This window comes from Pristiophorus japonicus, chromosome X (assembly GCF_044704955.1).
Source record: "Pristiophorus japonicus isolate sPriJap1 chromosome X, sPriJap1.hap1, whole genome shotgun sequence".
In the NCBI taxonomy this organism is placed as follows: Eukaryota; Metazoa; Chordata; class Chondrichthyes; family Pristiophoridae; genus Pristiophorus; species Pristiophorus japonicus.
Window position 1 is genome coordinate 37,306,740 of NC_092010.1, and position 26,046 is coordinate 37,332,785.

Here is a 26,046-nt window from a genome sequence, read left to right on the forward strand (position 1 = left end):
GTGGAGTTATCTGGTGTCTTGGACAATATTTATCCCTCAACCAACATCACAAACAGATTATCTGGTCATTATCACATTGCTGTTTGTGGGAGCATGCTGTGTGCAAATTGGCTGCCGCGTTTCCCACATTACAATAGTGACTACACTCCAAAAAGTACTTCATTGGCTGTAAAGCGCTTTGAGACATCCGGTGGTCGTGAAAGGCGCTATAGAAATCCAAGTCTTTCTTTCTTTATTAGTCCAGGCCTCTGGATTACTAGTCCAGTAATGTAACCATGACCATACCCCATATCGTTTCCCGCCCCTGTGGGAAACACGTCTTGAAAATGTTGTGAACTGCTTCCCAAACATTGCTCTATAACGCTCACTGAATCCACAGACCAGTACTTACCGTGAACAGGCTTGAGCGTCTCTTCGAGTGCTTGCGGACAGAACCCGGGGTCCCGGAAACTTGGGAAACATCAGCGCGCAGATCCCGGTGGCTGATGTTTGGAGTGGACGGAAGCGAAGAGGAATAATCACTCATGTTGCCACCATTGCTGGCCTGCGAAAGATACGGGGGCGTGGAAGGAAAATATTGAAATGGACTCAACTTCAAAATCGGAAAGATGAAGCAATAAGATTCTTGCAGAACCTTCTTCCAAGTGACAGTAGACTCGAAGATACAGCCAAACCCTCGTTACAATGGAGATTCTGAGGTGGTCCTGTACTGTAGGCCCAGGCTGCTGGCGCCAAGGGATCAGGGAACGGTTACAGCACGGAAGGAGGCCATTCGGCCCGTCGAGCCTGTGCTGGCTCTCTACAAGAGCACCTCAGCTAGTCCCACTCCCCTGCCCTCTCCCCGTAGCCCTGCACATTTTTCTCCTTCAGGTATTTATCCCGGATGGCTGGGGGGATGCTCCCACTCAGCTGTAGATAACCCTGCCAGCCAGTACCCCCCCAACGGTTAGGATGGTCTTAGCTGGATGGGCAGCTTATCAGTGCTCTGTGCAGGTAAACTGCACGGGTTCAAGCTGGTTAAACTCCAGCAGTACCCCTACATACACTTGGATGTTCCGAAGCCTAAAGTTAACATGCAGGCACAGCAAGCAATTAAGAAAGCAAATGGTATGTTGGCCTTTAATACAGGAGGATTTCAGTATAAGAGTAAAGACGTCTTACTGCAATTATATAGAGCCCTGGTGAGACCACACCTGGAGTATTGTGTACAGTTTTGGTCTCCTTATCCAAGGAAATAAGAACATAAGAATTAGGAACAGGAGTAGGCCATCTAGCCCCTCGAGCCTGCTCCGCCATTCAAAAAGATATAGGCCATAGAGTGAGTGCAATGAAGGTTCACCAGACTGATTCCTGGGATTCCTGGGATGGGGGCGTTGTCCTATGAGGAGAGATTGAGTAGACTAGTCTAGGAGTTTAGAAGAATGAGAGGTGATCTCATTCACCTAACTCCAGGAGCTTCTGTGCAGGTTGCCAGAATTTAGGCTTAAGAACGTACAAAACATACACAATTCTTACAGGGCTTGACAGGGTAGATGCAAAGAAGATGTTTCCTCGGGCTGGGGAGTCTAGAACCAGGGGTCACAGTCTCAGGATAAGGGGTGGGCCATTTAGGACTGAGATGAGGAGAAATTTCTTCGCTCGGAGGGTGGTGAATCTTTGGAATTCTCTGCCCCAGAGGGCTGTGGAGGCTGAGTCTCTGAGTATATTCAAGATAGAAATCGATAGATTTTTGGATATGGGGATCGGGCGGGAAAGTGGAGTTGAGGTAGAAGATCAGCCACGATCTTATTGAATGGCGGAGCAGGCTCGAGGGGCTGTATGGCCTACTCCTGCTCCTATTTCTTACGTTCTTAAGCCTAAACTCTGGCAACCTGCACAGAAGCTCCTGGAGTTAGGTGAGTGAGATGTGTCTCTACTTGGAAAGACTGTGCACTCCATGTCGGGGAAAGAGAAACTCCATTGTGTGGATTTCTCAGCATGTCCATCTGACGGCTGACCAAAAACATACCCATTCTGCAAGCACTGATTCAGATCTATCGCTAGGCAATGGCTGATTGAAGTACTTACTGTACAACATATTGATTCACAGCAGCAAAGAGCTACACAGGCTATCACTAATACTCAATGGCAAACAGTAAACGGGTCTCCTTTCAGCCCGCGAGTGCATCAAACAGAACAGCTGTTCGGTTTGCTGGGTGTTGTGCGATACTTAAATTACAGGCCGGAAGCAAAGGTGTCAATTGGGAATTTGCCCAAAGCTAAGAGACACAAGACGTGTCCAATATCACGAACATTGGGGTGGAAATTCGTCGCGCCTCTGTTGCAGCGTTAACCTGAGCAGGGCGGGAAATTTTGCACCGGGGAATGGCTTGTGTCTCCAGCCGCAGAATTCACCAGCTGGGCCCCGAGTGTGGGGCAGAGCACTAAGGGAGGCCTTACACACCTCTTTTAGGGCGCTCGGCCGGCTGAGCATCTGAAAGTCTCGAGCTAAACAGCCGGCCTCGGAGCACTCGAAGAGAAGCTTCCGTGAAAAAAAAATCTGAAAAGAACCCACCAAAAACATTCCCAATACTTTCCTGACGCCACATCTACATGAATTGCGAAAATAAAAAAATAATAATCAATCACACTTACCTCAGGTAGACATTCCTTCCCTCACTGCGGCCGGTACAGCTTGGACTGCCAGTTTTCCCAGGCGGTCCCACTAGGGGGGCGCTGCGGGGCCCTACGGGTCAGGCGCGAAACAAATATTGAGACAGTGTCGCAACCAGAGGCGTTGCACACTGGCTCGCCTCTCCCGGGCGATAATGCTCCGTGCCCCCGCAAACCCGGCACGGAATGTCCCGGCGGGGCACTGGAAGCTGGCCGCCCACATACCCGGAAATGCTTCCCGCCGCCATTACCGCCCCTCCGGGGCAAAAACAGAGGCGGCAACGGACCGAAGATCCAGCCCACTGAATCTGGTTGGTGGCTCTTCCTCAGCTACATACTAAGCTGAGCCAACACAGCTTGGTAGGACTAAGAAGTGTCTTTGGACACTAGGTTTGGATGTGACTTTGAAAGGGGTGGTGGTGCCACACATTGGAGTGGCAGTACTGAGGGAGCCCCGCACTGTCGGAGGGGCAGTGCTGAGGGAACCCCGCACTGTCGGAGGGGCAGTGCTGAGGGAACCCCGCACTGTCGGAGGGGCAGTGCTGAGGGAGCGCCGCACTGTCGGAGGGGCAGTACTGAGGGAGCGCCGCACTGTCGGAGGGGCAGTACTGAGGGAGCGCCGCACTGTCGGAGGGGCAGTACTGAGGGAGCGCCGCACTGTCGGAGGGGCAGTGCTGAGGGAGCCCCGCACTGTCGGAGGGGCAGAACTGAGGGAGCGCCGCACTGTCGGAGGGGCAGTACTGAGGGAGCGCCGCACTGTCGGAGGGGCAGTGCTGAGGGAGCCCTGCACTGTCAGAGGGGCAGTACTGAGGGAGTGCCGCACTGTCGGAGGGGTAGTACTGAGGGAGCGCCGCACTGTCGGAGGGGCGGTACTGAGGGAGCCCCGCACTGTCGGAGGGGCAGTACTGAGGGAGCCCCGCACTGTCAGAGGGGCAGTACTGAGGGAGTGCCGCACTGTCGGAGGGGTAGTACTGAGGGAGCGCCGCACTGTCGGAGGTGCCGTCTTTCGGACGAGACGTTAAACCAAGGCCCTGTCGCTCTCAGGTGGATGTAAAAGATCCCATGGCACTATTTCGAAGAAGAGCAGGGGAGTTCTCCCCGGTGTCCTGGCCAATATTAATCCCTCAACCAACATCACTAAAACCGATTATCTGGTCATTATCACATTGCTGTGTGTGGGAGGGAGCTTGCTGTGTGCAAATTGTCTGCCGCTTTACCTACATTACAACAGTGACTACAAAAGTACTTCAATGGCTGTAAAATGCTTTGGGATGTCCTGAGGTTGTGAAAGGCGCTATATAAATGGCTCTCTATGGCTCGCTCACCTGGCTGCTGTGAATGGTTGAGACCGGGGTCGAGGCTGCAGAATGGCTGGGCGAGCTGGGCAGAGATTTGCACGACGTGACAAAAAGGTGTTGCTGTTTCTTGATCGCCTGGATCTTCTGTGCGACTGAAAGAAAAATCAAAGCGAGACCTCTTTGGAAAATTGCTGGACGAGAGGTTCCATGTTGTGACCCAGTAACAATGCATCGAAACTAAAAATAAACTTGCCAAATTGTCAAGAGACAACAGGAAACCCGGAACTCCCAGAGTCTGGATGTCAATGTTGTTAACCAATATGGAGAGGAGAGAGGCCATTATCACAGGCTGCCTCACACTCGGGTAGAACGTCTTAAATGGCTGTCACTGAACAGGATGAACAGCAAGAACAGGGAGCATTTCTTTTTCACCACAATTACTTCATGTGTGCGCGAGACACAATTTTAAAACTAAAAGACGTAGACGTGTTTTGATAAAAATTGCATAATCTTTGACAATTTTTGTTTGACCAACATTTTTGAATGAAGACTGCCCCTTTAATTTGTTAAAATTAGCCGAGTTTCTTTGCCTTATGGTGCTCGAAAGGGCTGTGGCTCATTTGTTGTGGGTCCATACCCTGTCCTGTTGTTGGTGCATTTAGTAAACGCTGAAAATTTTAACTTCTTACCAATCATTTTCAGCCGACTGCAAGGCAAGAACATTTAAAATAAAGTCGTGTTTTTGCTATTTGTTCTGAAATCGTCATAGGTTAAATCGGTTAAAGAACATCGGCAGATAAAAACAGTCACAATTTCGAGACATTCGTTTTTTGAAAAGTCCTATTTAAAGATTGTCGAGCAGCCAAAATAAAGTTGCGATCGTGCAAAACAGAGTAAGAGGGGATAAATGTAAAGCGCCAACAATTCCCACATAGTGGGGGCAGCAACGATTACAGAACCACCCCCAGTATTGGCATGAGAAGATCCAGAGTAGATACAGCCGTTTGGCCCATCAATCCCACTCCACCCAGAGCTCACGTCTGAGTCATCGTTTATGGACTCCCTCCCTCACCACTTGCCGATAGTTAAAGAAACTCCCGGGCCCTAAACATACCCCGTGAGATTCTACCGACGAACAGTTAAAACGATCCTCTGAAATTCTTACTTGAGTGGAGGTTAACATAGGATCACACAGAATATACGGCACAGAAACAGGCCATTCGGCCCAACCAGTCCATGCCGGCGTTTATGCTCCACTTGAGCCTCCTCCCGTCTTTCCTCATCTAACTCTATCAGCGTAACCCTCTATTCCCTTCTCCCTCATATGCTTGTCCAGCCTCCCCTTAAATGCATCGATACTATTCGCTTCAACCCCTCTGATTTCCACATTCTCACCACTCTCTGGGTAAAGAAGTTTCTCCTTGAATTTCCCATTGGGTTTCTTGGTGACTATCTTATATTGATGGCCTCTAGTTATGCTCTTCCCCACAAGTGGAAACATTCTCTCTGTATCCACTCTATCAAAACCTTTCATCATTTTAAAGACCTCTATTAGGTCAGCCTTCTTTTTTCAAGAGAAAAGTGACCCAGCCTGTTCATCCTTTCTGAAGTTGAGGAGGGAGAAAAGTGGTTCCAATGGGGAGGGCAGTGAATTTTCCGATGCAGTACTCCCAGGGCAAAGCTTTGCCCGATGAGAACGCAATTTGGGAATGGCGGTTAGCGCACCTGATTGCCCCTGACTCCCTGGTAACGAGCTCCTGTGACACAAAGGGCAAAGGTTGGGAGGAATCAATGATTAAAATTTGCCCCAGGATTTCGAAACAGATTGCTCATCATACAGATCCATCCGGGAAGGGGAAACAGGAGACGCCAATGAATGCAGAGCTGACACAACATGTTGCCCAAAGACGTGAAAGAGCTTACCGGCAATCACACCCGATCTGCCTCAATATCCAAACAAACTGACGTTTCTGCATCAGCTTGTTCACACGCTCGGCTTGCTTGCTGCACTGCTTCTGGAGCAGTCACAGTGGGTGCTGTATTTAGCCTGCCTCTTCTAAGCCGTTCAGTTTCTACCTTTATCGCAGACTGAAGATTTCCTGTCACAGACGCTCAGCCACCCAAGGTTCAGCTAATTATTCTCAGCACTTGTCCGCAGACTGCAGAGCGTCAGGTATCGGAGCCCAGCAGCCGCTCAGCTCAAAACTGAATCGTGAAAGCTGAAACTGCACTCGTTCATTTACACTTCAGTTACATACCATACCTGTCTCCGTCGTGAATCCACCCTCTCCTCAAATAAAAACTTATTGGCCAAATAAATATTCCACCAGCTCAGCTGTCCCTTCATTGCAACGGTGACTACACGTCAACAACTTGTATTTATATAGCGCCTTTAACGTAGTAAAACGTCCCAAGGTGCTTCACAGCGATAATCAAACAAAATTTGACACAAATCAGGGCAGATGACCAAAAGCTTGCTCAAAGAGGTAGGTTTTAAGGAGCATCTTAAAGGAGGAGAGAGAGAGAGAGAGGCGGAGAGGTTTAGGGAGGGAGTTCCAGAGCTTGGGGCCCAGGCAGCTGAAGGCACGGCCACCAATGGTGGAGCGATTATAATCAGGGATGTTCAGGAGGCCAGAATTGGAGGAGCGCAGAGATCTCGGAGCATTGTGGGCCTGGAGGAGATTACAGAGATAGGGAGGGGGGAGGCCACGGAGGGATTTGTAAACAAGGATGAGAATTGTGAAATCGAGGCGTTGCTTCACCGGGAGCCAATGTAGGTCAGCGAGCACAGGGGGTGATGGGTGAGCGGGACTTGGTGCGAGTTAGGGTATTCAAAAGTACTTCAGTGGCTGTAAAGCACTTTGGGATGTCGGGAGGTTGTGAAAGGCACGGTAGAAATGCAAATCATTTCTTTCTTTCATAGAATCACTGAAATCATCGAGAAATGACGACACAGAAGGAGGCCATGTTGGCCCATCGTGTCCGTGCTGATTGAAAAAGAGCTATCCAGCCTAATCCCACTTTCCAGCTCTTGGTCTGTAGCCTTGGAGATTACGGCACTTCAAGTGCATATCCAAGTACTTTTTAAATGTGTTTCTGCCTCTACCACCCTTTCAGGCAGTGAGTTCCAGACCCCCACCACCCTCTGGGTGAAGAAATGTTTCCTCATCTCCCCTCTAAACCTCCCCCCAATTATTTTAAATTTATGCCCCCTGGTTGTTGACCCCACTGCTAAGGGAAATAGGTCCTTTCTATACACTCTATCCAGGCCCCTCATAATTTTATACACCTCAATTAAATCTCCTCTCAGCCTCCTCGGTCATCCTTTATCTGTTGGGGAGGTGTAAGGGGGCTGCTTGGCTGGCAGTTAGTGGACTGTTTTATTGCTCCAGTTCAGTGTTAGCTATGGTCAGGGTGCGAGGACCTGTGATCCAGCATTCACAAACCATCCTGCATTATTTTGTAGATCCAGATATTATCGATAGTACCCCTTCTTATTGACATTGTCGATGAATTTGGAGCAGTGGGGCAAGAGCTTTCTGGCTGCCACTTTATACCCTCACTGAGGGGGGGTCCTCACGGGCAGCCAATGGAAGCCTGCCACTCGGCCTGCCTGCGGGAAGAATAGAACAGCGGCCAGCCAATGGCGGTTGCAATAGATGTACCTGTGAGCATGCTCACAGGCTTGTGGAGCTGTTGCACTGTGATTGGCTCAGCTAGTCATGTGATGTTTACAAGACTCACGAAAACCCCAGTTTACAAGACTCACTAAAGCCCACAATGCAATATGTGTACGCACTAGGTCCGTGCAGCAGAGCAGGTCACCAGTTGTCTTGGTTAACCCTTGCCACTGGACCAAGGCCTAGCTCTGTCAAGCCCGTGTGGTGGCTGATGTGCAACGGTCACCACACGTTAAAAAAATCCACGCACAGGCATCTTCCACCCCTGGAGTTCAGGACTGGAACATCGGGTCCTTCATTGAAACATTTGTGAACTCTTGTGGAAGCAAGTCATCCTCGTTCGAGGGACCGCCTATGATGATGATGAGTTAATTGATTTCAGGTTCTCCACGATGAGGCGTACAGTCGTGAGGAACCAACTAGGGGGGAGGCCATCTTAGACTGGGTGTTGTGTAATGAGAGAGGATTCATTAGCAATCTCGTTGTGCGAGGCCCCTTGGGGAAGAGTGACCATAATATGGTGGAATTCTACATTAGGATGGAGAATGAAACAGTTAATTCAGAGACCATGGTCCAGAACTTAAAGAAGGGTAACTTTAAAGGTATGAGGCATGAATTGGCTAGGATAGATTGGCGAATGATACTTAAGGGGTTGACAGTGGATGGGCAATGGCAGACATTTAGAGACCGCATGGATGAACTACAACAATTGTACATCCCTGTCTGGCGTAAAAATAAAAAAGGGAAGGTGGCTCAACCGTGGCTATCAAGGGAAATCAGGGATAGTATTAAAGCCAAGGTACTGGCATATAAATTGGCCAGAAATAGCAGCAAACCCAGGGACTGGGAGAAATTTAGAACTCAGCAGAGGAGGACAAAGGGTTTGATTAGGGCAGGGAAAATAGAGTACGAGAGGAAGCTTGCCGGGAACATTAAAATGGACTGCAAAAGCTTCTATAGATATGTAAAGAGAAAAAGGTTAGTAAAGACAAACGGAGGTCCCCTGCAGTCAGAATCAGGGGAAGTCATAACGGGGAACAAAGAAATGGCAGACCAATTGAACAAGTACTTTGGTTCAGTATTCACTAAGGAGGACACAAACAACCTTCCGGATATAAAAGGGGTCAGAGGGTCTAGTAAGAAGGAGGAACTGAGGGAAATCCTTATTAGTCGGGAAATTGTGTTGGGGAAATTGATGGGATTGAAGGCCGCTAAATCCCCTGGGCCTGATGGTCTGCATCCCAGAGTACTTAAGGAGGTGGCCTTGGAAATAGCGGATGCATTGACACTGATTCTCCAACATTCCATAGACTCTGGATCAGTTCCTATGGAGTGGAGGGTAGCCAATGTAACCCCACTTTTAAAAAAAGAGAGAGAAAACAGGGAATTAGAGACCGGTCAGCCTGACATAGGTAGTGGGTAAAATGATGGAATCAATTATTAAGGATGTCATAGCAGCGCATTTGGAAAGAGGTGACATGATAGGTCCAAGTCAGCATGGATTTGTGAAAGGGAATTCATGCTTGACAAATCTTCTGGAATTTTGTGAGGATGTTTCCAGTAGAGTGGACAAGGGAGAACCAGTTGATGTGGTGTATTTGGACTTTCAGAAGGCTTTCGACAAGGTCCCACTCAATAGATTAATGTGCAAAGTTAAAGCACATGGGATTGGGAATAGTGTGCTGACGTGGATTGAGAACTGGTTGGCAGACAGGAAGCAAAGAGTAGGAGTAAATGGGTACTTTTCAGAATGGCAGGCAGTGACTAGTGGGGTGCCGCAAGGTTCTGTGCTGGGGCCCCAGCTGTTTACATTGTACATTAATAATTTAGACGAGGGGATTAAATTTAGTATCTCCAAATTTGCGGATGACACTAAGTTGGGTGGCAGTGTGAGCTGCGAGGAGGATGCTATGAGGCTGCAGAGTGACTTGGATAGGTTAGGTGAGTGGGTAAATGCATGGCAGATGAAGTATAATGTGGATAAATGTGAGGTTATCCACTTTGGTGGTAAAAACAGAGAGACAGACTATTATCTGAATGGTGACAGATTAGGAAAAGGAGAGGTGCAACAAGACCTGGGTGTCATGGTACATCAGTCATTGAAGGTTGGCATGCAGGTACAGCAGGCGGTTAAGAAAGCAAATGTTGGCCTTCATAGCGAGAGGATTTGAGTACAGGGGCAGGGAGGTGTTGCTACAGTTGTACAGGGCCTTGGTGAGGCCACACCTGGAGTATTGTGTACAGTTTTGGTCTCCTAACTTGAGGAAGGACATTCTTGCTATTGAGGGAGTGCAGCGAAGGTTCACCAGACTGATTCCCGGGATGGCGGGACTGACATATCAAGAAAGACTGGATCAACTGGGCTTGTATTCACTGAAGTTCAGAAGAATGAGAGGGGAATCTCATAGAAACGTTTAAAATTCTGATGGGTTTAGACAGGTTAGATGCAGGAAGAATGTTCCCAATGTTGGGGCAGTCCAGAACCAGGGGTCACAGTCTAAGGATAAGGGGTAAGCCATTTAGGGCCTAGATGAGGAGAAACTTCTTCACCCAGAGAGTGGTGAACCTGTGGAATTCTCTATCACAGAAAGTTGTTGAGGCCAATTCACTAAATATATTCAAAAAGGAGTTAGATGTAGTCCTTACTACTAGGGGGATCAAGGGGTATGGCGAGAAAGCAGGAATGGGGTACTGAAGTTGCATGTTCAGCCATGAACTCATTGAATGGCAGTGCAGGCTCGAAGGGCTGAATGGCCTACTCCTGCACCTATTTTCTATGTTTCTATGTTTCTATGAGCCTAGAGGATGAACTGGTAGTGTTCACTGTGATTGTTAAACCTTCACGAATAAACCAGCTAGTTCTTTACAGCAAATGTGTTGCTGTGAATTCTTAAGCAAAGAATCCATGTAGCAAATGCACAACAGAGGTTTACACTGTGGCTGCCAGACTGAGGAAAGACCTCGGTCCACATGGAGCCAAAGCGTACAAAACACTGGAAGACAATTGCAGCGGCAGAGAGCTGTGAAGCTCAACAATGCGGCACCCCCGAGGTAACGGCCACCGATTCGGAGCCCTGCAGACAGTGAAGGCACTAGTCCTGGTCAGTCAGACAGTGAAGGTGCCTGGGCACTAGTCCTGGTCAGTCAGACAGTGAAGGTGCCTGGGCACTAGTCCTGGTCAGTCAGACAGTGAAGGTGCCTGGGCACTAGTCCTGGTCAGTCAGATAGTGAAGGTGCCTGGGCACTAGTCCTGGTCAGTCAGACAGTGAAGGTGCCTGGGCACTAGTCCTGGTCAGTCAGACAGTGAAGGTGCCTGGGCACGAGTCCTGGTCAGTCAGACAGTGAAGGTGCCCAGGCACTAGTCCTGGTCAGTCAGACAGTGAAGGTGCCCAGGCACTAGTCCTGGTCAGTCAGACAGTGAAGGTGCCCAGGCAGTAGTCCTGGTCAGTCAGACAGTGAAGGTGCCTGGGCACTAGTCCTGGTCAGTCAGACAGTGAAGGTGCCCAGGCACTAGTCCTGGTCAGTCAGACAGTGAAGGTGCCCAGGCAGTAGTCCTGGTCAGTCAGACAGTGAAGGTGCCTGGGCACTAGTCCTGGTCAGTCAGACAGTGAAGGTGCCCAGGCACTAGTCCTGGTCAGTCAGACAGTGAAGGTGCCCGGGCACTAGTCCTGGTCAGTCAGGCAGTGAAGGTGCCTGGGCACTAGTCCTGGTCAGTCAGACAGTGAAGGTGCCTGGGCACTAGTCCTGGTCAGTCAGACAGTGAAGGTGCCTGGGCACTAGTCCTGGTCAGTCAGACAGTGAAGGTGCCTGGGCACTAGTCCTGGTCAGACAGTGAAGGTGCCTGGGCACTAGTCCTGGTCAGTCAGACAGTGAAGGTGCCTGGGCACTAGTCCTGGTCAGTCAGGCAGTGAAGGTGCCTGGGCACTAGTCCTGGTCAGACAGTGAAGGTGCCCGGGCACTAGTCCTGGTCAGTCAGGCAATGAAGGTGCCCGGGCACTAGTCCTGGTCAGTCAGACAGTGAAGGTGCCTGGGCACTAGTCCTGGTCAGTCAGACAGTGAAGGTGCCTGGGCACTAGTCCTGGTCAGTCAGATAGTGAAGGTGCCTGGGCACTAGTCCTGGTCAGACAGTGAAGGTGCCTGGGCACTAGTCCTGGTCAGTCAGACAGGGAAGGTGCCTGGGCACTAGTCCTGGTCAGTCAGGCAGTGAAGGTGCCTGGGCACTAGTCCTGGTCAGTCAGTGAAGGTGCCTGGGCACTAGTCCTGGTCAGTCAGACAGTGAAGGTGCCTGGGCACTAGTCCTGGTCAGTCAGACAGTGAAGGTGCCTGGGCACTAGTCCTGGTCAGTCAGACAGTGAAGGTGCCTGGGCACTAGTCCTGGTCAGTCAGACAGTGAAGGTGCCTGGGCACTAGTCCTGGTCAGTCAGACAGTGAAGGTGCCTGGGCACTAGTCCTGGTCAGACAGTGAAGGTGCCTGGGCACTAGTCCTGGTCAGTCAGATAGTGAAGGTGCCTGGGCACTAGTCCTGGTCAGTCAGACAGTGAAGGTGCCTGGGCACTAGTCCTGGTCAGTCAGATAGTGAAGGTGCCTGGGCACTAGTCCTGGTCAGACAGTGAAGGTGCCTGGGCACTAGTCCTTGTCAGACAGTGAAGGTGCCTGGGCACTAGTCCTGGTCAGTCAGACAGTGAAGGTGCCTGGGCACTAGTCCTGGTCAGTCAGACAGGGAAGGTGCCTGGGCACTAGTCCTGGTCAGTCAGGCAGTGAAGGTGCCTGGGCACTAGTCCTGGTCAGTCAGTGAAGGTGCCTGGGCACTAGTCCTGGTCAGTCAGACAGGGAAGGTGCCTGGGCACTAGTCCTGGTCAGTCAGGCAGTGAAGGTGCCTGGGCACTAGTCCTGGTCAGACAGTGAAGGTGCCTGGGCACTAGTCCTGGTCAGACAGTGAAGGTGCCCGGGCACTAGTCCTGGTCAGTCAGGCAGTGAAGGTGCCTGGGCACTAGTCTTGGTCAGTGCTGGGTTCCCTCATCTCAGCTGAGGGCCATAGGGATGCTACAATTGGTAATGGGAGCTGAAAACTAAATCAGCCTAGGGTTCCCATCCCTGATCATTGTTCAGTGACCATTACTGGGGTACGGTAGCATAGCGGTTATGTCGCTGATCTAGTAATCCTGAGATCTGGACCAATAATCCAGAGACATGAGTTCAAATCCCACCAGGCAGCTGGGAATTTCAATTCAGTTAATTAAATAAAGCTGGAATTTAAAAAACTAGCATCAGTAATGGTGACCATGAAACTACTGGATTTGAGTACAGGGGCAGGGAGGTGTTGCTACAGTTGTACAGGGCATTGGTGAGGCCACACCTGGAGTATTGTGTACAGTTTTGGTCTCCTAATCTGAGGAAGGACATTCTTGCTATTGAGGGTGTGCAGCGAAGGTTCACCAGACTGATTCCCGGGATGGCGGGACTGACCTATCAAGAAAGACTGGATCAACTGGGCTTGTATTCACTGGAGTTCAGAAGAATGAGAGGGGACCTCATAGAAACATTTAAAATTCTGACGGGGTTAGACAGGTTAGATGCAGGAAGAATGTTCCCGATGTTGGGGAAGTCCAGAACCAGGGGTCACAGTCTAAGGATAAGGGGTAAGCCATTTAGGACCGAGATGAGGAGGAACTTCTTCACCCAGAGAGTGGTGAACCTGTGGAATTCTCTACCACAGAAAGTTGTTGAGGCCAATTCACTAAATATATTCAAAAAGGAGTTAGATGAGGTCCTTACTACTAGGGGGATCAAGGGGTATGGCGAGAAAGCAGGAATGGGGTACTGAAGTTGAATGTTCAGCCATGAACTCATTGAATGGCGGTGCAGGCTAGAAGGGCCGAATGGCCTACTCCTGCACCTATTTTCTATGTTTCTATGTCGTTAAAAACCCATCCGGTTCAATAACGTCCTTTAGGGAAGGAAATCTGCCCAGTCTGGCCTATATGTGACTCCAGACCCACAGCAATGTGGTTGACTCTTAACTGCTCTCCGAAATGGCCCAGCAAGACACTCAGTTGTACCAAAGCATTACGAAAAACTATAATCCACACGGACTGCCGCGGTTCAAGGCGGCGGCTCACCACCACCTTCTCGAGGGCAACTAGGGATGGGCAATAAATGCCGGCCTTGCCAGCGATGCCCACATCCCGTGAATGAATAAAAGGAAAACGGTGCACGTATGGAGCGAGGATTGGATCAGACTCGGCTGTGATGCCATTCACGGCCAATTAGCTGGCAGACAGACAGCGTCATAAGCTGTCGTGTGAAATACGGCCAGTTATACAATCATTGGATGTGCACAGCACGGAAGGAGAGCATTCGGCCCATTGTGTCTGTGCTGCCTCACATAGTCCTTTCCCTTTGGAGGGCAAACGGCGGGTGCAACCCTGTGCCATGGCACAGTTTTGGTCTCCTTGTCTAAGAAAAGATATATTTGCCTTGGAGACGGTGTAACAAAGGTTCACGAGTGTCATGTATCCTACATGGTTACTGTTTGTACTATTACAAGGTGTGCCACCAGGGGGCACCTCAGTGGGAGACTTGTAGGTTATCTGTACAGGTGTGCCAGGCCTAGTATAAAAGGCAGGCCACCAGGTGTGATCCTCACTCTGGAGTTATCAATAAAGGGCTAAGGTCACTACAGTTCAAGTACAACACATTGCCTCGTGGAGTCATTATCAGAGCATCTAAAGATATAACAACTAGATTGATTCCTGGGATGAGAGGGCTGTCTTATGGTGAGAGATTGCGTAGAATGGGCCTATACTCTCTGGAGTTTAGAAGAATGAGAGGTGATCTCATTGTAAAATACAAGATTCTGATGGGGATTGACAGGGTAGATGCAGGGCGGATGTTTCCCCCGGGCTGAGGAGTCTCAAACTAGGGGTCACAGTCTCAGGATAAGGGGTCGGCCATTTAGGACTGAGATGAAGAGAAACATCTTCACTCAGAGAGGGGTGAATCTTTGGAATTCTCTGCCCCAGAGGGCTGTGGATGCTGTGTTTGAGTATATTCAAGACAGAGATCGATTTTTGATGTCTAGGGGAATCAAGGGATATGGAGATTGGGCGGGAAAGTGGAGTCGAGGTCGAAGATCAGCCACGATCTGATTGAATGGCGGAGCAGGCTCAAGGGGCCAAATGGCCGACTCCTGCATTTAATTCTTGTGTTCTTACAAAGCAGTTACCTTCATTAAACACTCGATCGACATTGAGTCCGTACGTGGCACATGTCTCGTAATACATGCATCGCTTGAGATCGGCGCAGAGTTTTCGTGCTTGAGCATCATCAATGACTCGCGGATTGGTGGCACTGATTGCATCTGTAGGGCAGCGAAGGAAATCTTTTAGACGGCAAGCGCTGCATAGTGGGCGCGCACTTGTGAGAACGGCCCCACAACTAACTTCTGTTGATGCAATATACAGACATGAATCTCACATTCCTCCCCGCTGATATTAACAGGCAGACAGGACGATTATTTGGACTGTCGCCAGATACAGCTAAATGACCAACCCTTCCTGTGCCAGCTTGTTTCCCAGGTCACGCAGACATGCTGAAACAATCACTAATATTACCGTCATAAAAAGACTCCAGTGTCAGGAATAAAATTATTACTGGAATAGTAAATGATAAAGAAATAACTCATTAGAACATTCAAAATGTAGGAAACGGGTCTCCTCACAGCTTTAAACAGCAACATATACAGAGTGCAGAGTCGTGTACCAGTGGTGATGCATCACTATGTTGAATACCTGACTCAGATGGACGTCGTGCTTCTGAATCTTCGATGGTATTGAAATTAATGCAGCCAGAGTCCCGAGGCTCTAAACGTGCCACCCTACCCGATCTCCCTTCTCCCTCCATCCTCACTGCATTAAAATCAAGACTTCATCGAGTAGATTGGGCCTATACTCTCTGGAATTTAGAAGGACAAGAGGTGATCTCATTGTAATGTATCAAATTCTTACAGGACTTGACAGGGTAGATGCAGGGAAGATGTTTCCCCCGGGCTGGGGAGTCTAGAACCAGGGGTCACCGTCTCAGGATAAGGGGTCGGCCATTAAGGACTGAGATGGGGAGGAATTTCTTCACTCAGAGGGTGGTGAATCTTTGGAATTCTCTGCCCCAGAGGCCTGTGGAGGCTCAGTCGGTGAGTATATTCAAGGCTGTATCGGTAGATTTTTGGACACTAAGGGAATCGAGGGATATATGGTGATAAGGCGGGAAAGTGGAGTTGAGGTTGAAGATCAGCCTTGATCTAATTGAATGGCGGAATTGATGTCACCATCTCCTAACTCGCTCTTTCCCAGAACCTCGGGTGTGAAACTTCTCACCTCCCTGAGATTTCCCTCTCTCCTACAATTTTCAGGCTTTCAATATCCAAACTTGGTGGCACCTCACCATCGAGATCCCTGTCTTCTCAGCTACACTTCTCCAGCTTGGTGGTGTCTTTGCACCGAGTAATACCTGGACTGCTCCTCTGTGTGGGATAGTGGAGACTCAATGTCTGGAGTCCGTTTAAATGCAGGTGAGGGTAACTATAGGCTTCAATGGATGAGCTAAATGGGGTCTGACCAAGGCTCTCTACATCAGTCCTGGCCACTGCGCTTCAGGAAGGACTATTGGCTTTGGAGGAGCTGCGGGAATTATGCTGCGGTTCAAAGGGTTGAATTATGAAGACAGGCTACAAAAACTTGTTTTCTATCCTCTGGAGTTTAGAAGGCTGTGGGGTGATCTAATTGAGGTGTTTAAAATGATAAAAGATTTTGATAGGGTAGAAGCAGATAAACTATTTTCCCTCGTGGGGGGAGTCCAGAACAAGAGGGCATAATCTTAAAATTAGAGCTAGGAGTGAAATCAGGAAACATTTCTTCACAAAGGACAGTGGGAATCTGGAACTCTCTCCTCTCCACCCACCGCACTCCCCCCCCCCCATCCCCGCAAAGGCTGTGGATGCTCGGGGTCAATTAGAGCTCGATTCTGGTTGGAGAAGGGCATCAAGGGATATGGAGCAAAGGCAGGAAAAAAAGATAATCACCCACGATCTGACTGAATGGTGGAACAGGCTCGAGGGGCTGAATGGTCTCCTCCTGTTCCTAATGTAACAGGCTCGAGGGGCTGAATGGCCTCCTCCTGTTCCTAATGTAACAGACTCGAGGGGCTGAATGGCCTCCTCCTGTTCCTAATGTAACAGGCTCGAGGGGCTGAATGGTCTCCTCCTGTTCCTAATGTAACAGGCTCGAGGGGCTGAATGGCCTCCTCCTGTTCCTAATGTAACAGGCTCGAGGGGCTGAATGGCCTCCTCCTGTTCCTAATGTAACAGGCTCGAGGGGCTGAACGGCCTCCTCCTGTTCCTAATGTAACAGACTCGAGGGGCTGAATGGCCTCCTCCTGTTCCTAATGTAACAGGCTCGAGGGGCTGAATGGCCTCCTCCTGTTCCTAATGTAACAGGCTCGAGGGGCTGAATGGTCTCCTCCTGTTCCTAATGTAACAGGCTCGAGGGGCTGAATGGCCTCCTCCTGTTCCTAATGTAACAGGCTCGAGGGGCTGAATGGCCCCCTCCTGTTCCTAATGTAACAGGCTCGAGGGGCTGAACGGCCTCCTCCTGTTCCTAATGTAACAGGCTCGAGGGGCTGAATGGCCTCCTCCTGTTCCTAATGTAACAGGTTTGAGGGGCTGAATGGCTTCCTCCTGTTCCTAATGTAACAGGCTCGAGAGGCTGAATGGCCTCCTCCTGTTCCCAATGTAACAGGCTCGAGGGGCTGAATGGCCTCCTCCTGTTCCTAATGTAACAGGCTCGAGAGGCTGAATGGCTTCCTCCTGTTCCTAATGTAACAGGCTCCAGGGGCTGAATGGCCTCCTCCTGTTCCTACAATGGGCTGAACGGCCTCTCTCATCTGTACTTGTCCTTGTATCCCACAACGTGGACTTTGGCCCTTCAGCTAGGTTTCTCAATATTAAGAAAAAGGACAAAGCGCAGTGCGCAGATACTCCCCATAACTGCTGCTGATCAGAGCCATAACACCGGGCTTTTGATGTGTTGCCAACACACTGAGTTACCACTTGACACTCAACATCCTCACAACATCAAGTAATTTGATGTTGATTAAAGATCAGCTTTACAAGCTTCCAGCCTGCAGCTTCTCTCGAGATAATAATATCTCCCCTCATGAATTGTAAATTTTAAAAAAAATTGATGAGCACAGGACATATTTAAAGCTTTGGCACCCCATGGTTTCCCCAGGATTTCCCTTCAGGGGACGTGTAGAGAAATAGGGTGTGCTAAATAAGCCCTGATCTCAAGAGTGAAGAAAATAGTCACTGCTTTGTGACAGAGGCCGATTTTAGCAAAGTATATTCCTGCCTTATTTTTCTGCTCTGGGTTTCTGCCAATAACACAGCCGGAATTACAGGGCCATTTGGAGATGGGGGAGGGGAGGGGAGGGTGGAGGAAAAACAAAGGCCGAAGAGAATCCATTCGAGACACGTGGCCTGCGACACACTCCACAACAGCTCATCGCTTTACAACTCACACCAACACTATTTGTCTGAGCTTTCCAGCTGATACCGGCTCTCCAAAACACAACTTATAAAAAAGACAGGGATGAAAATACACGTTGATCCCTGGGATGAGGGGGCTGTCCTGGGAGGAGAGATCGAGTAGAATCATCATCATCATAGGCAGTCCCTCGCAATCGAGGAAGACTTGCTTCCACTCTTAAAATGAGTGCTTAGGTGACTGAACAGTCCAATATGGGAACAACAGTCCCTGTCACAGGTGGGACAGATAGTTGTTGAGGGAAGGGGAGGGTGGGACAGGTTTGTCGCACGCTCCTTCCGCTGCCTGCGCTTGATTTCTGCATGCTCTCGGCAGTGAGACTCGAGGTGCTCAGCGCCCTCCCGGATGCACTTCCTGCGTCTGCGCACATACAGAGGCTGGATATAGTCGACGTATTTACTGAGGCGTACGAAAGCATGGGCCTTACGCTAAACATCCGTAAGACAAAGGTCCTCCACCAGCCGGTCCTCGCCGCACAGCACTGCCCCCCCAGTCATTGATGACTCGGGGGTAGTGCTGTGTGGCGCGGCCCTGGACAACGGGGACCACTTCCCATACCTCGGGAGCCTCTCATCAACAAAGGCAGACATTGAGTAGAATGGGCCCATACTCTCTGCAGTTTAGAAGAGTGCAAGGTGATCCCATTGAAACGTATAAAACTCTGAGGGGGATTGACAGGGTAGATGCTGAGAGGTAATTTCCCTCGGGCTGGAGTGACTAGAACCAAGAGGCACAGTCTCAGGATAAGGGGTCGGCCATTTAGGACTGAGATGAGGAGAAATTTCCTCACTCAGAGGGTGGTGAATCGTTGGAATTCTCTGCCTCAGAAGGCTGTGGAGGCTCAGTCGTTGAGTATATTCAAGACTGAGATCGATAGATTTTTGAACTCACAGGGAATCAAGGGATCGGGCGGGAAAGTGGAGTTGAGATCGATGATCAGCCATGATCTTACTGAATGGTGGGAGCAGGCTCGAGGGGCAGAATGGTCTCCTTCTGCTCCTATTTCTTAGGTTCTTATAGATTAACTGAATAAAACTGTGGTGTCGGAGTTTCACAATTGGGCTGCTACAGCCCTTCACTGGCTGTGAAGTGCTTTGGGATGTCCTGAGGTTGTGAATGGTGTAATGTATGCCCGTGAGTATGCTCACAGGCTTGTAGAGCTGTCGCACTGTGAGAGGCTTAGCCAGTCACGTGATGTTCCCAAGACTCAATAAAACCTCAGCCAGTTGGGTTCGGGGGATCCACAATGAGGCAGGTGGTTGTGAGCCTGGTGGATGAATTGGTAATGTGTAGTGTGATTGTTAAACCTTTGTTAATAAACCAACTAGTTCTTAATAGCAATGTGTTGTTATGAATTCTTCAGCAAAGAACCCATGAGGCAAATACATTACAAAAGGCGCTGATGCAATGCAAGCCTTTTTTCTGCACAGCGCGAGTCACCGACTGATGTGTAGGTATTGCAGTGGGATTTCAGGGGAGGGGTTGCTATTAAAACTGAAACAAGCTGCTCCCGATGGCTCAACAAGACTATCCCGTGAGTAACTGTGCCATCCAGACAAAGGCAGGTTCGATTCCCAGTCTGTCTCAGGTAGCTGATTTCAAGCAGAGTTGCTATAATCAATGCTTCCTCTAAGCTGGTCGGCTGCGCTATGATGTGAAAGGTCGCCCTGCAGGCCGCTCACCGGCCTTTACACTGTAAACACCGCGCATGCGCAGACATTTAAAGGGACCACGCATTCAAAGAAACAGGCCGCGCAGAACATAAGAATTAGGAATTGGCCACACGGCCCCTCGAGCCTGCTCCGCCATTCAGTAAGATCACGGCTGATCATCGACCTCAACTCCACTTTCCCGCCCAATCTCCATATCCCTTGATTCCCCTAGACTCCAAAAATCTATCTATCTCGCCTTAAATATATTCAGAAACTCTGCATCCATGGCCCTCTGGGGCAGAGAATTCCAAAGATTCACCACCCTCTGAGTGAAGAAATTCCTCCTCAGTCTTAAATGGCCGACCCCTTATCCTGAGACTGTGCCCCCTGGTTCTAGACACTCCAGCCCGGGGGAAACATCCTCCCTGCATCTGCCCTGTCAATCCCCTTCAGAATCTTGTGTGTTTTAATGAGATCACCTCTCATTCTTCTAAACTCCAGAGAATATAGGCCCATTCTACACAATCTTTCCTCATAAGACAGTCCTCTCATCCCAGGAATCAATCTGGTGAACCTTCGTTGCACTGCCTCCAAGGCAAGTATATCCTTCCTTCGATAAGGAGACCAACAAAGCGCAGCTTACAGAGAACATTGGCTACAATCCGGTTCACCTTCCCCAGGTGGGAGAGGAGCAGACTGGCTAAGATTCCTGCCCCTGAAGATCGTCCAATGATCTGTGCACGTGTGGAACAAGGTCAGGACTGGATTGGCTGTGGTGCCAACCCTCATCGTGCAGACTGGCATGTGACAAACGGCCACTTAAGTGGAGCACTGTCGGGCGGAGAACTGTATCGCAGGCCAAGGGTCAATGCCTTGAGAAGGAGAGGGATTAGGCAGCAGATAGAGGAGAAAAAGGGCAGAAACCTTTGGGGGGGTGGGGGCGGGAGCAGGGGGTTTTATGTACAATTACATCTCTGAATTTCTCTTGTTGGCGGGATTACATTACTGAACCACATTCGCACGTCTCAATACAGCAGCGACATAATATCGGTTTAGTGTCAGGCTGCCAGTATTTTTAGATTCTGACTGAGAGTGATATAATGAGCAAAACTACAAGTGTAAAAAAACACTCAAATCACAGATACCTCGGCCCTGATTTTATCTTCGGGCCTAGGGGGGGAGGGGTTTGTTAGACACTTAGAAAATGCTTGATCCACTCAGCAGGTCAGGGTTATCTGTGGAGTGAGAGAGTTAATGTTCCAGGTCAAAGGTCACCGACCTGAACCATTAACTCGGTCTCTCTCCCCACTGATGCTGCCCGACCTGCTGAGTGTTTCCAGCGTTTTGATTTTGGACTTCCAGCATCCGCAGTATTTTGCTTTTGTGTTCGTTAGAAACTCACTCCCTGCGGCAGAAAACAGGCCTCATTTCGCTGCACTGTCGGAGGGGCAGTACTGAGGGAGCGCCGCACTGTCGGAGGTGCCGTCTTTCGGATGAGACATTAAACCGAGGCCCCGTCTGCTCTCTCAGGTGGATGTAAAAGATCCCATGGCACTATTTTGAAGAAGAGCAGGGGGAGTTACCCCCGGTGTCCAGGCCAATATTTATCTCTCAATCAACATAACAAAAACAGATTATCTGGTCATTATCACATTGCTGTTTGTGGGAGCTTGCTGTGCGCAAATTGGCTGCTGCGTTTCCTACATTACAACAGTGACTACACTTAAAGAGTACTTCATTGGCTGTAAAGCGCTTTGGGACGTCCAATGGTCGTGGTAGGCGCTATATAAATGCACGCCTTTCTTTCTTTCTTGTGGGAGGGAAGGGAAGGGAGCGGGAGGGGAACTCCGGGGCAGGCGAGGCCTCGGCTTTTCTCGTGGGGCCTGCAATCCTGCTCCGCCTGTCTACACAAAAAGAGGGTGGAAAAAACCTTGCTTTAAATAGCCTCGTCTGCTCTCAGACCTTCTTCTCGCTTGACTTTACGTGGTGGGAGAGCCGCAGAGGTTTCCCAGCTCAGAATAATGTTAAAATAGCGGTCGGGGCCCAATGACATCATCGGACTGCACCGCCACCACCACCAGAAGAGGAATTTCTCTCCCCACTCTAACTTCTTAACCAGCCACCAGCACCACTGACATACCTGCACTGGCCTGTAGCTTGTTGTGGTATACCACTGCAGGGAGCAGCACGTGCTGCTGCAGGAGGGCGACGGCTGAAAAGCCAGGTTGCTGATTGTAGAGCGGGCAGGTACAGCAGGAGGGGCGAAGGAGCGGCAAGAGTTTGTAGAGGGAAGTGATCGTGAGTTCGGGGCTCAGAAGAGGCGAGGGCCCAGGGGCAGCACGGGCCAGCCCACACTGCTATATGCGCACGCGCACGCGCTCGGTCTGTGCAGCAGAGCTGGTCTCCAGTCGTCTTGGGTAATCCTTGCCATCGGACCAAGACCTGGCTCTGTCAAGCCCGTGTGGTGGCTGGTGTGCAACGGTCACCCCACGTTAAAAAAATCCACGCACAGGCATCTTCCACCCTTCAGGATGTAGTTCAGGATCTGGAATATTAGGTCCTTCATTGAAACACCTGTGGACTCATTTTTTTTGACGTGGAAGCAAGTCATCCTCGATAGAGGGACCGCCTGTGATGATGATAAGCAGTCTCGTCAGCTTATGGAGGGGACACTTACCCTGCGACCCCACCAGCATCACGGCGATCTCGGTGGTATTGCGGTAGCTCACGAGCCTGGTGTAGTAGTTGTAAATGGTCTGAAAACTCTTCTCATTCTCCAGGCTGAAGACGAATATTACAGCATCCACCCACATCGAGAACTGCAGGGGACAAGATGGGGAGAATGTCAATACATCGGCTGGCCTTCAAACCAAGGCGAGTCGCACACTTTGGGGGGGGGGGGGGGTGTCCTTAGAATGAGCACATTTCTACAATCTTATTAAGTGCTTGAAAAAGGAAGAATATAAAAAGATAGAAGGAAACAGTGCGCAAATGGGATTAGAGTTGTGGGCTCCAGTTGACGAGCTAGCACAAGCGTGATGGGCCCAATAACAATAACTTGTATTTATATAGCGCCTTTAACATAGTAAAACATCCCAAGGTGCTTCACAGGAATATTAGAAGTCAACAAAATTTAACACTGAGCTGCATAAGGAGATATCAGGGCCAGTGACGAGTGTGCTGCTGTGCTGAGATTTCGGTGAGATGCTCGAGTTCGCGTCCAGTGGGGACAGATTGCCAGCTCCTGCCCCGCTAGTCAGCGACACACTGGAGAAATACCACCAACGATGTCTCCGCAGGATCCTACAAATCCCCTGGGAGGACAGACGCACCAACGTTAGCGTCCTCGACCAGGCCAACATCCCCAGCATCGAAGCACTGACCACACTCGATCAGCTCCGCTGGGCGGACCACATAGTTCGCATGCCAGACACAAGACTCCCAAAGCAAGCGCTCTACGCGGAACTCCTTCACGGCAATTGAGCCAAAGGTGGGCAGAGGAAACGTTACAAGGACACCCTCAAAGCCTCCCTGATAAAGTGCAACATCCCCACTGACACCTGGGAGTTCCTGGCCAAAGATCGCCCTAAGTGGAGGAAGTGCATCCGGGAGGGTGCTGAGTACCTCGAGTCTCATCGCCGAGAGCATGCAGAAATCAAGCGCAGGCAGCGGAAAGAGCGTGCGGCAAACCAGTCCCACCCTCCCCTTCCCTCAACCACTGTCTGTCCCACCTGTGACAGGGACTGTGGTTCCTGTATTGGACTGTTCAGTCACCTAAGAGTGGAAGCAAGTCTTCCTCGATTCCGAGGGACTGCCATATGACGATGGTGATGATGATGAGTCAGCGACAGCCAACGGCAGCCCACGTCGGGTGAAAATAGGCTTGGCCGCGGCGCCCCGCGTGGTCGAACAGCTCGCATGCTGAACGCCTGAAACATGGCCCTTTGGGTGAGGTGGTGGATTACCCGTCGAACTGCACCCACCCCCAGGTAGGAGTCAAAGCCTTCGGAGGGACGAAGAAGGAGTTCAACATTTATGCCACAATCGAGATGGTGGGGATCAGAGGGCGGGGGGAACAGGGAGATCGGAGGAAGGGAGACAGAACGACAGTGGCTCCCCTATTCTGTACTGCGGGTGAAGTAGTGTATGAGCGAGTGGGATGCGGCACTGTGGTCGACCTCAGACATTTATTTGCACCGTGACAGCGTGGGGTAATGGTGAAGTGTTCAGGTCCCAACTCTCCGACATCTACTGATGCTCAGGGAATGTCTCCGCACAGCCTATAATATAACAAATCAAACTGGCATCCGTAAGTAATAACTTGGAACGAGTGACTTTTGTGCAGTGTGTGGCAGCGAGGGCTTTTATTGCAGAGAATGGACACGTTCTCAAAGTGAAGTGGAGCCCATCAATCAGCACTGCCTTCATGGAACAGCTTATTGCGCCCGTGGGAATTCGAAGTCAGACAAGTTCAAATGTTCAACGGCATTTAACATTTTAATACTTCCTCTATTCAAACCGCTGCAGGAAAAAAAAATTGTTTCCCCCCGTGTGAGGACAGAGAGGGAACAACGACATCCCTTTCATGCATTAAATCATCATTGTGGGGAGGGGAGTTCAAACAAATTTAGGATCCGAAGTGCAGCAAATTGGAGAGCTGAGCTGCGCCACTCCACCTCCATAGCTTCCCCTCTCCTCTCCCCTCTCCCCTCTCCTCCCTCCTCTCTCCCCTCTCCCCTCCCTCCTCCCTTCCTCTCCCTCCTCCTCCTCCCTCCCTCTCCCTCTCTCTCCCTCCCTCTCTCTCCCTCCCCTCTCTCCCTCCCTCTCCCTCCTCCCCTTCTCCTATCCCCTCCCCCTCTCTCCTCCCTCCTCTCCCCTCTCTCCCCTCACCTCCTCTCCCTCTCTCTCCCTCCCTCCTTCCTCCCCCCTCCTCCCTCCCTCTCCTCTCCTCCCTCCCCTCCCCTCCCTCCCTCCCCTCCCTCTCCTCCCTCCCCTCCCCTCCCTCTCTCCTCCCTCCCCTCCCCTCCCTCTCTCTCCTCCCTCCCCTCCCCTCCCTCTCTCTCCTCCCTCCCCTCCCTCTCTCCCTCCCTCCCCTCCCTCTCTCTCCTCCCTCCCTCCCTCTCTCTCCTCCCTCCCTCCCTCTCTCTCCCTCTTCCTCCCTCCCTCTTCCTTCCTCCCTCCCTCCCTCTCTCTCCTCCTCCCTCTCTCTCCTCCCTCTCTCTTCCTCCCTCCCTCTCTCTTCCTCCCTCCCTCTCCCTCCCTCCCTCTCTCTCTCCTCCTCCCTCCCTCCCTCTCTCTCCTCTCTCTCTCTCCCCTCCCTCTCTCTCTCCTTCCTCCCTCTCCCCTCCTCCCTCTCTCCCTCCCCCCTCCCTCCCTCTCCCTCCCTCCTCCCTCTCCCTCCTCCCTCCTCCCTCCCTCCCTCCCTCCCTCCTCCCCTCCCTCCCTCCCTCTCCCTCCCTCCCTCCCTCTCCCCTCCCTCCCTCCCTCCCTCCCTCCCTCCCTCTCCCTCCCCTCCCCTCCCTCCCTCTCCTCCCTCCCTCCCTCTCCCCTCCCTCTCTCTCCTCCCTCCCTCCCCCCTCCCTCTCTCTCCTCCCCCCTCCCTCCCTCTCCTCCCCCCTCCCTCCCTCTCCTCCCCCCTCCCTCCCTCTCCTCCCCCCCCTCCCCCCTCCCTCCCCCCTCCCTCCCTCTCCTCCCCCCTCCCTCCCTCTCTCTCCTCCCCCCTCCCTCCCTCTCTCTCCTCCCCCCTCCCTCCCTCTCTCTCCTCCCCCCTCCCTCCCTCTCTCTCCCTCCCCCCTCCCTCCCTCTCTCTCCTCCCCCCTCCCTCTCTCTCCTCCCCCCTCCCTCTCTCTCCTCCCCCTCCCTCCCTCTCTCTCCTCCCCCCTCCCTCTCCTCCTCCCTCCCCCCTCCCTCCCTCTCCTCCCCCTCCCTCCCTCCCTCTCCTCCCCCTTCCTCCCTCTCCTCCCCCCTCCCTCCCCCCTCCCTCCCCCCTCCCTCCCTCTCTCTCCTCCCCCCTCCCTCCCTCTCTCTCCTCCCCCCTCCCTCCCTCTCTCTCCTCCCCCCTCCCTCCCTCTCTCTCCTCCCCCCTCCCTCTCTCTCCTCCCCCCTCCCTCTCTCTCCTCCCCCCTCCCTCTCTCTCCTCCCCCCTCCCTCCCTCTCTCTTCCCCCC

At 51.2% G+C, this 26,046-nt stretch overlaps 1 protein-coding gene across 1 annotated transcript in view; it reads right to left on the reverse strand.

The window, feature by feature from the left end:
• Positions 1 to 26,046, reverse strand: part of LOC139240892 (arf-GAP with GTPase, ANK repeat and PH domain-containing protein 1-like) — a 232,672-nt gene that overhangs the window by 62,715 nt on the left and 143,911 nt on the right. The window contains exons 5-8 of the mRNA XM_070869397.1: positions 22,558 to 22,699; positions 14,856 to 14,990; positions 3,970 to 4,102; positions 392 to 539 (exon numbers count right to left, since the gene is read on the reverse strand). Coding sequence (XP_070725498.1) covers positions 392 to 539; positions 3,970 to 4,102; positions 14,856 to 14,990; positions 22,558 to 22,699 — 558 coding nt within the window. The remainder of the gene's footprint in view (positions 1 to 391; positions 540 to 3,969; positions 4,103 to 14,855; positions 14,991 to 22,557; positions 22,700 to 26,046) is intronic.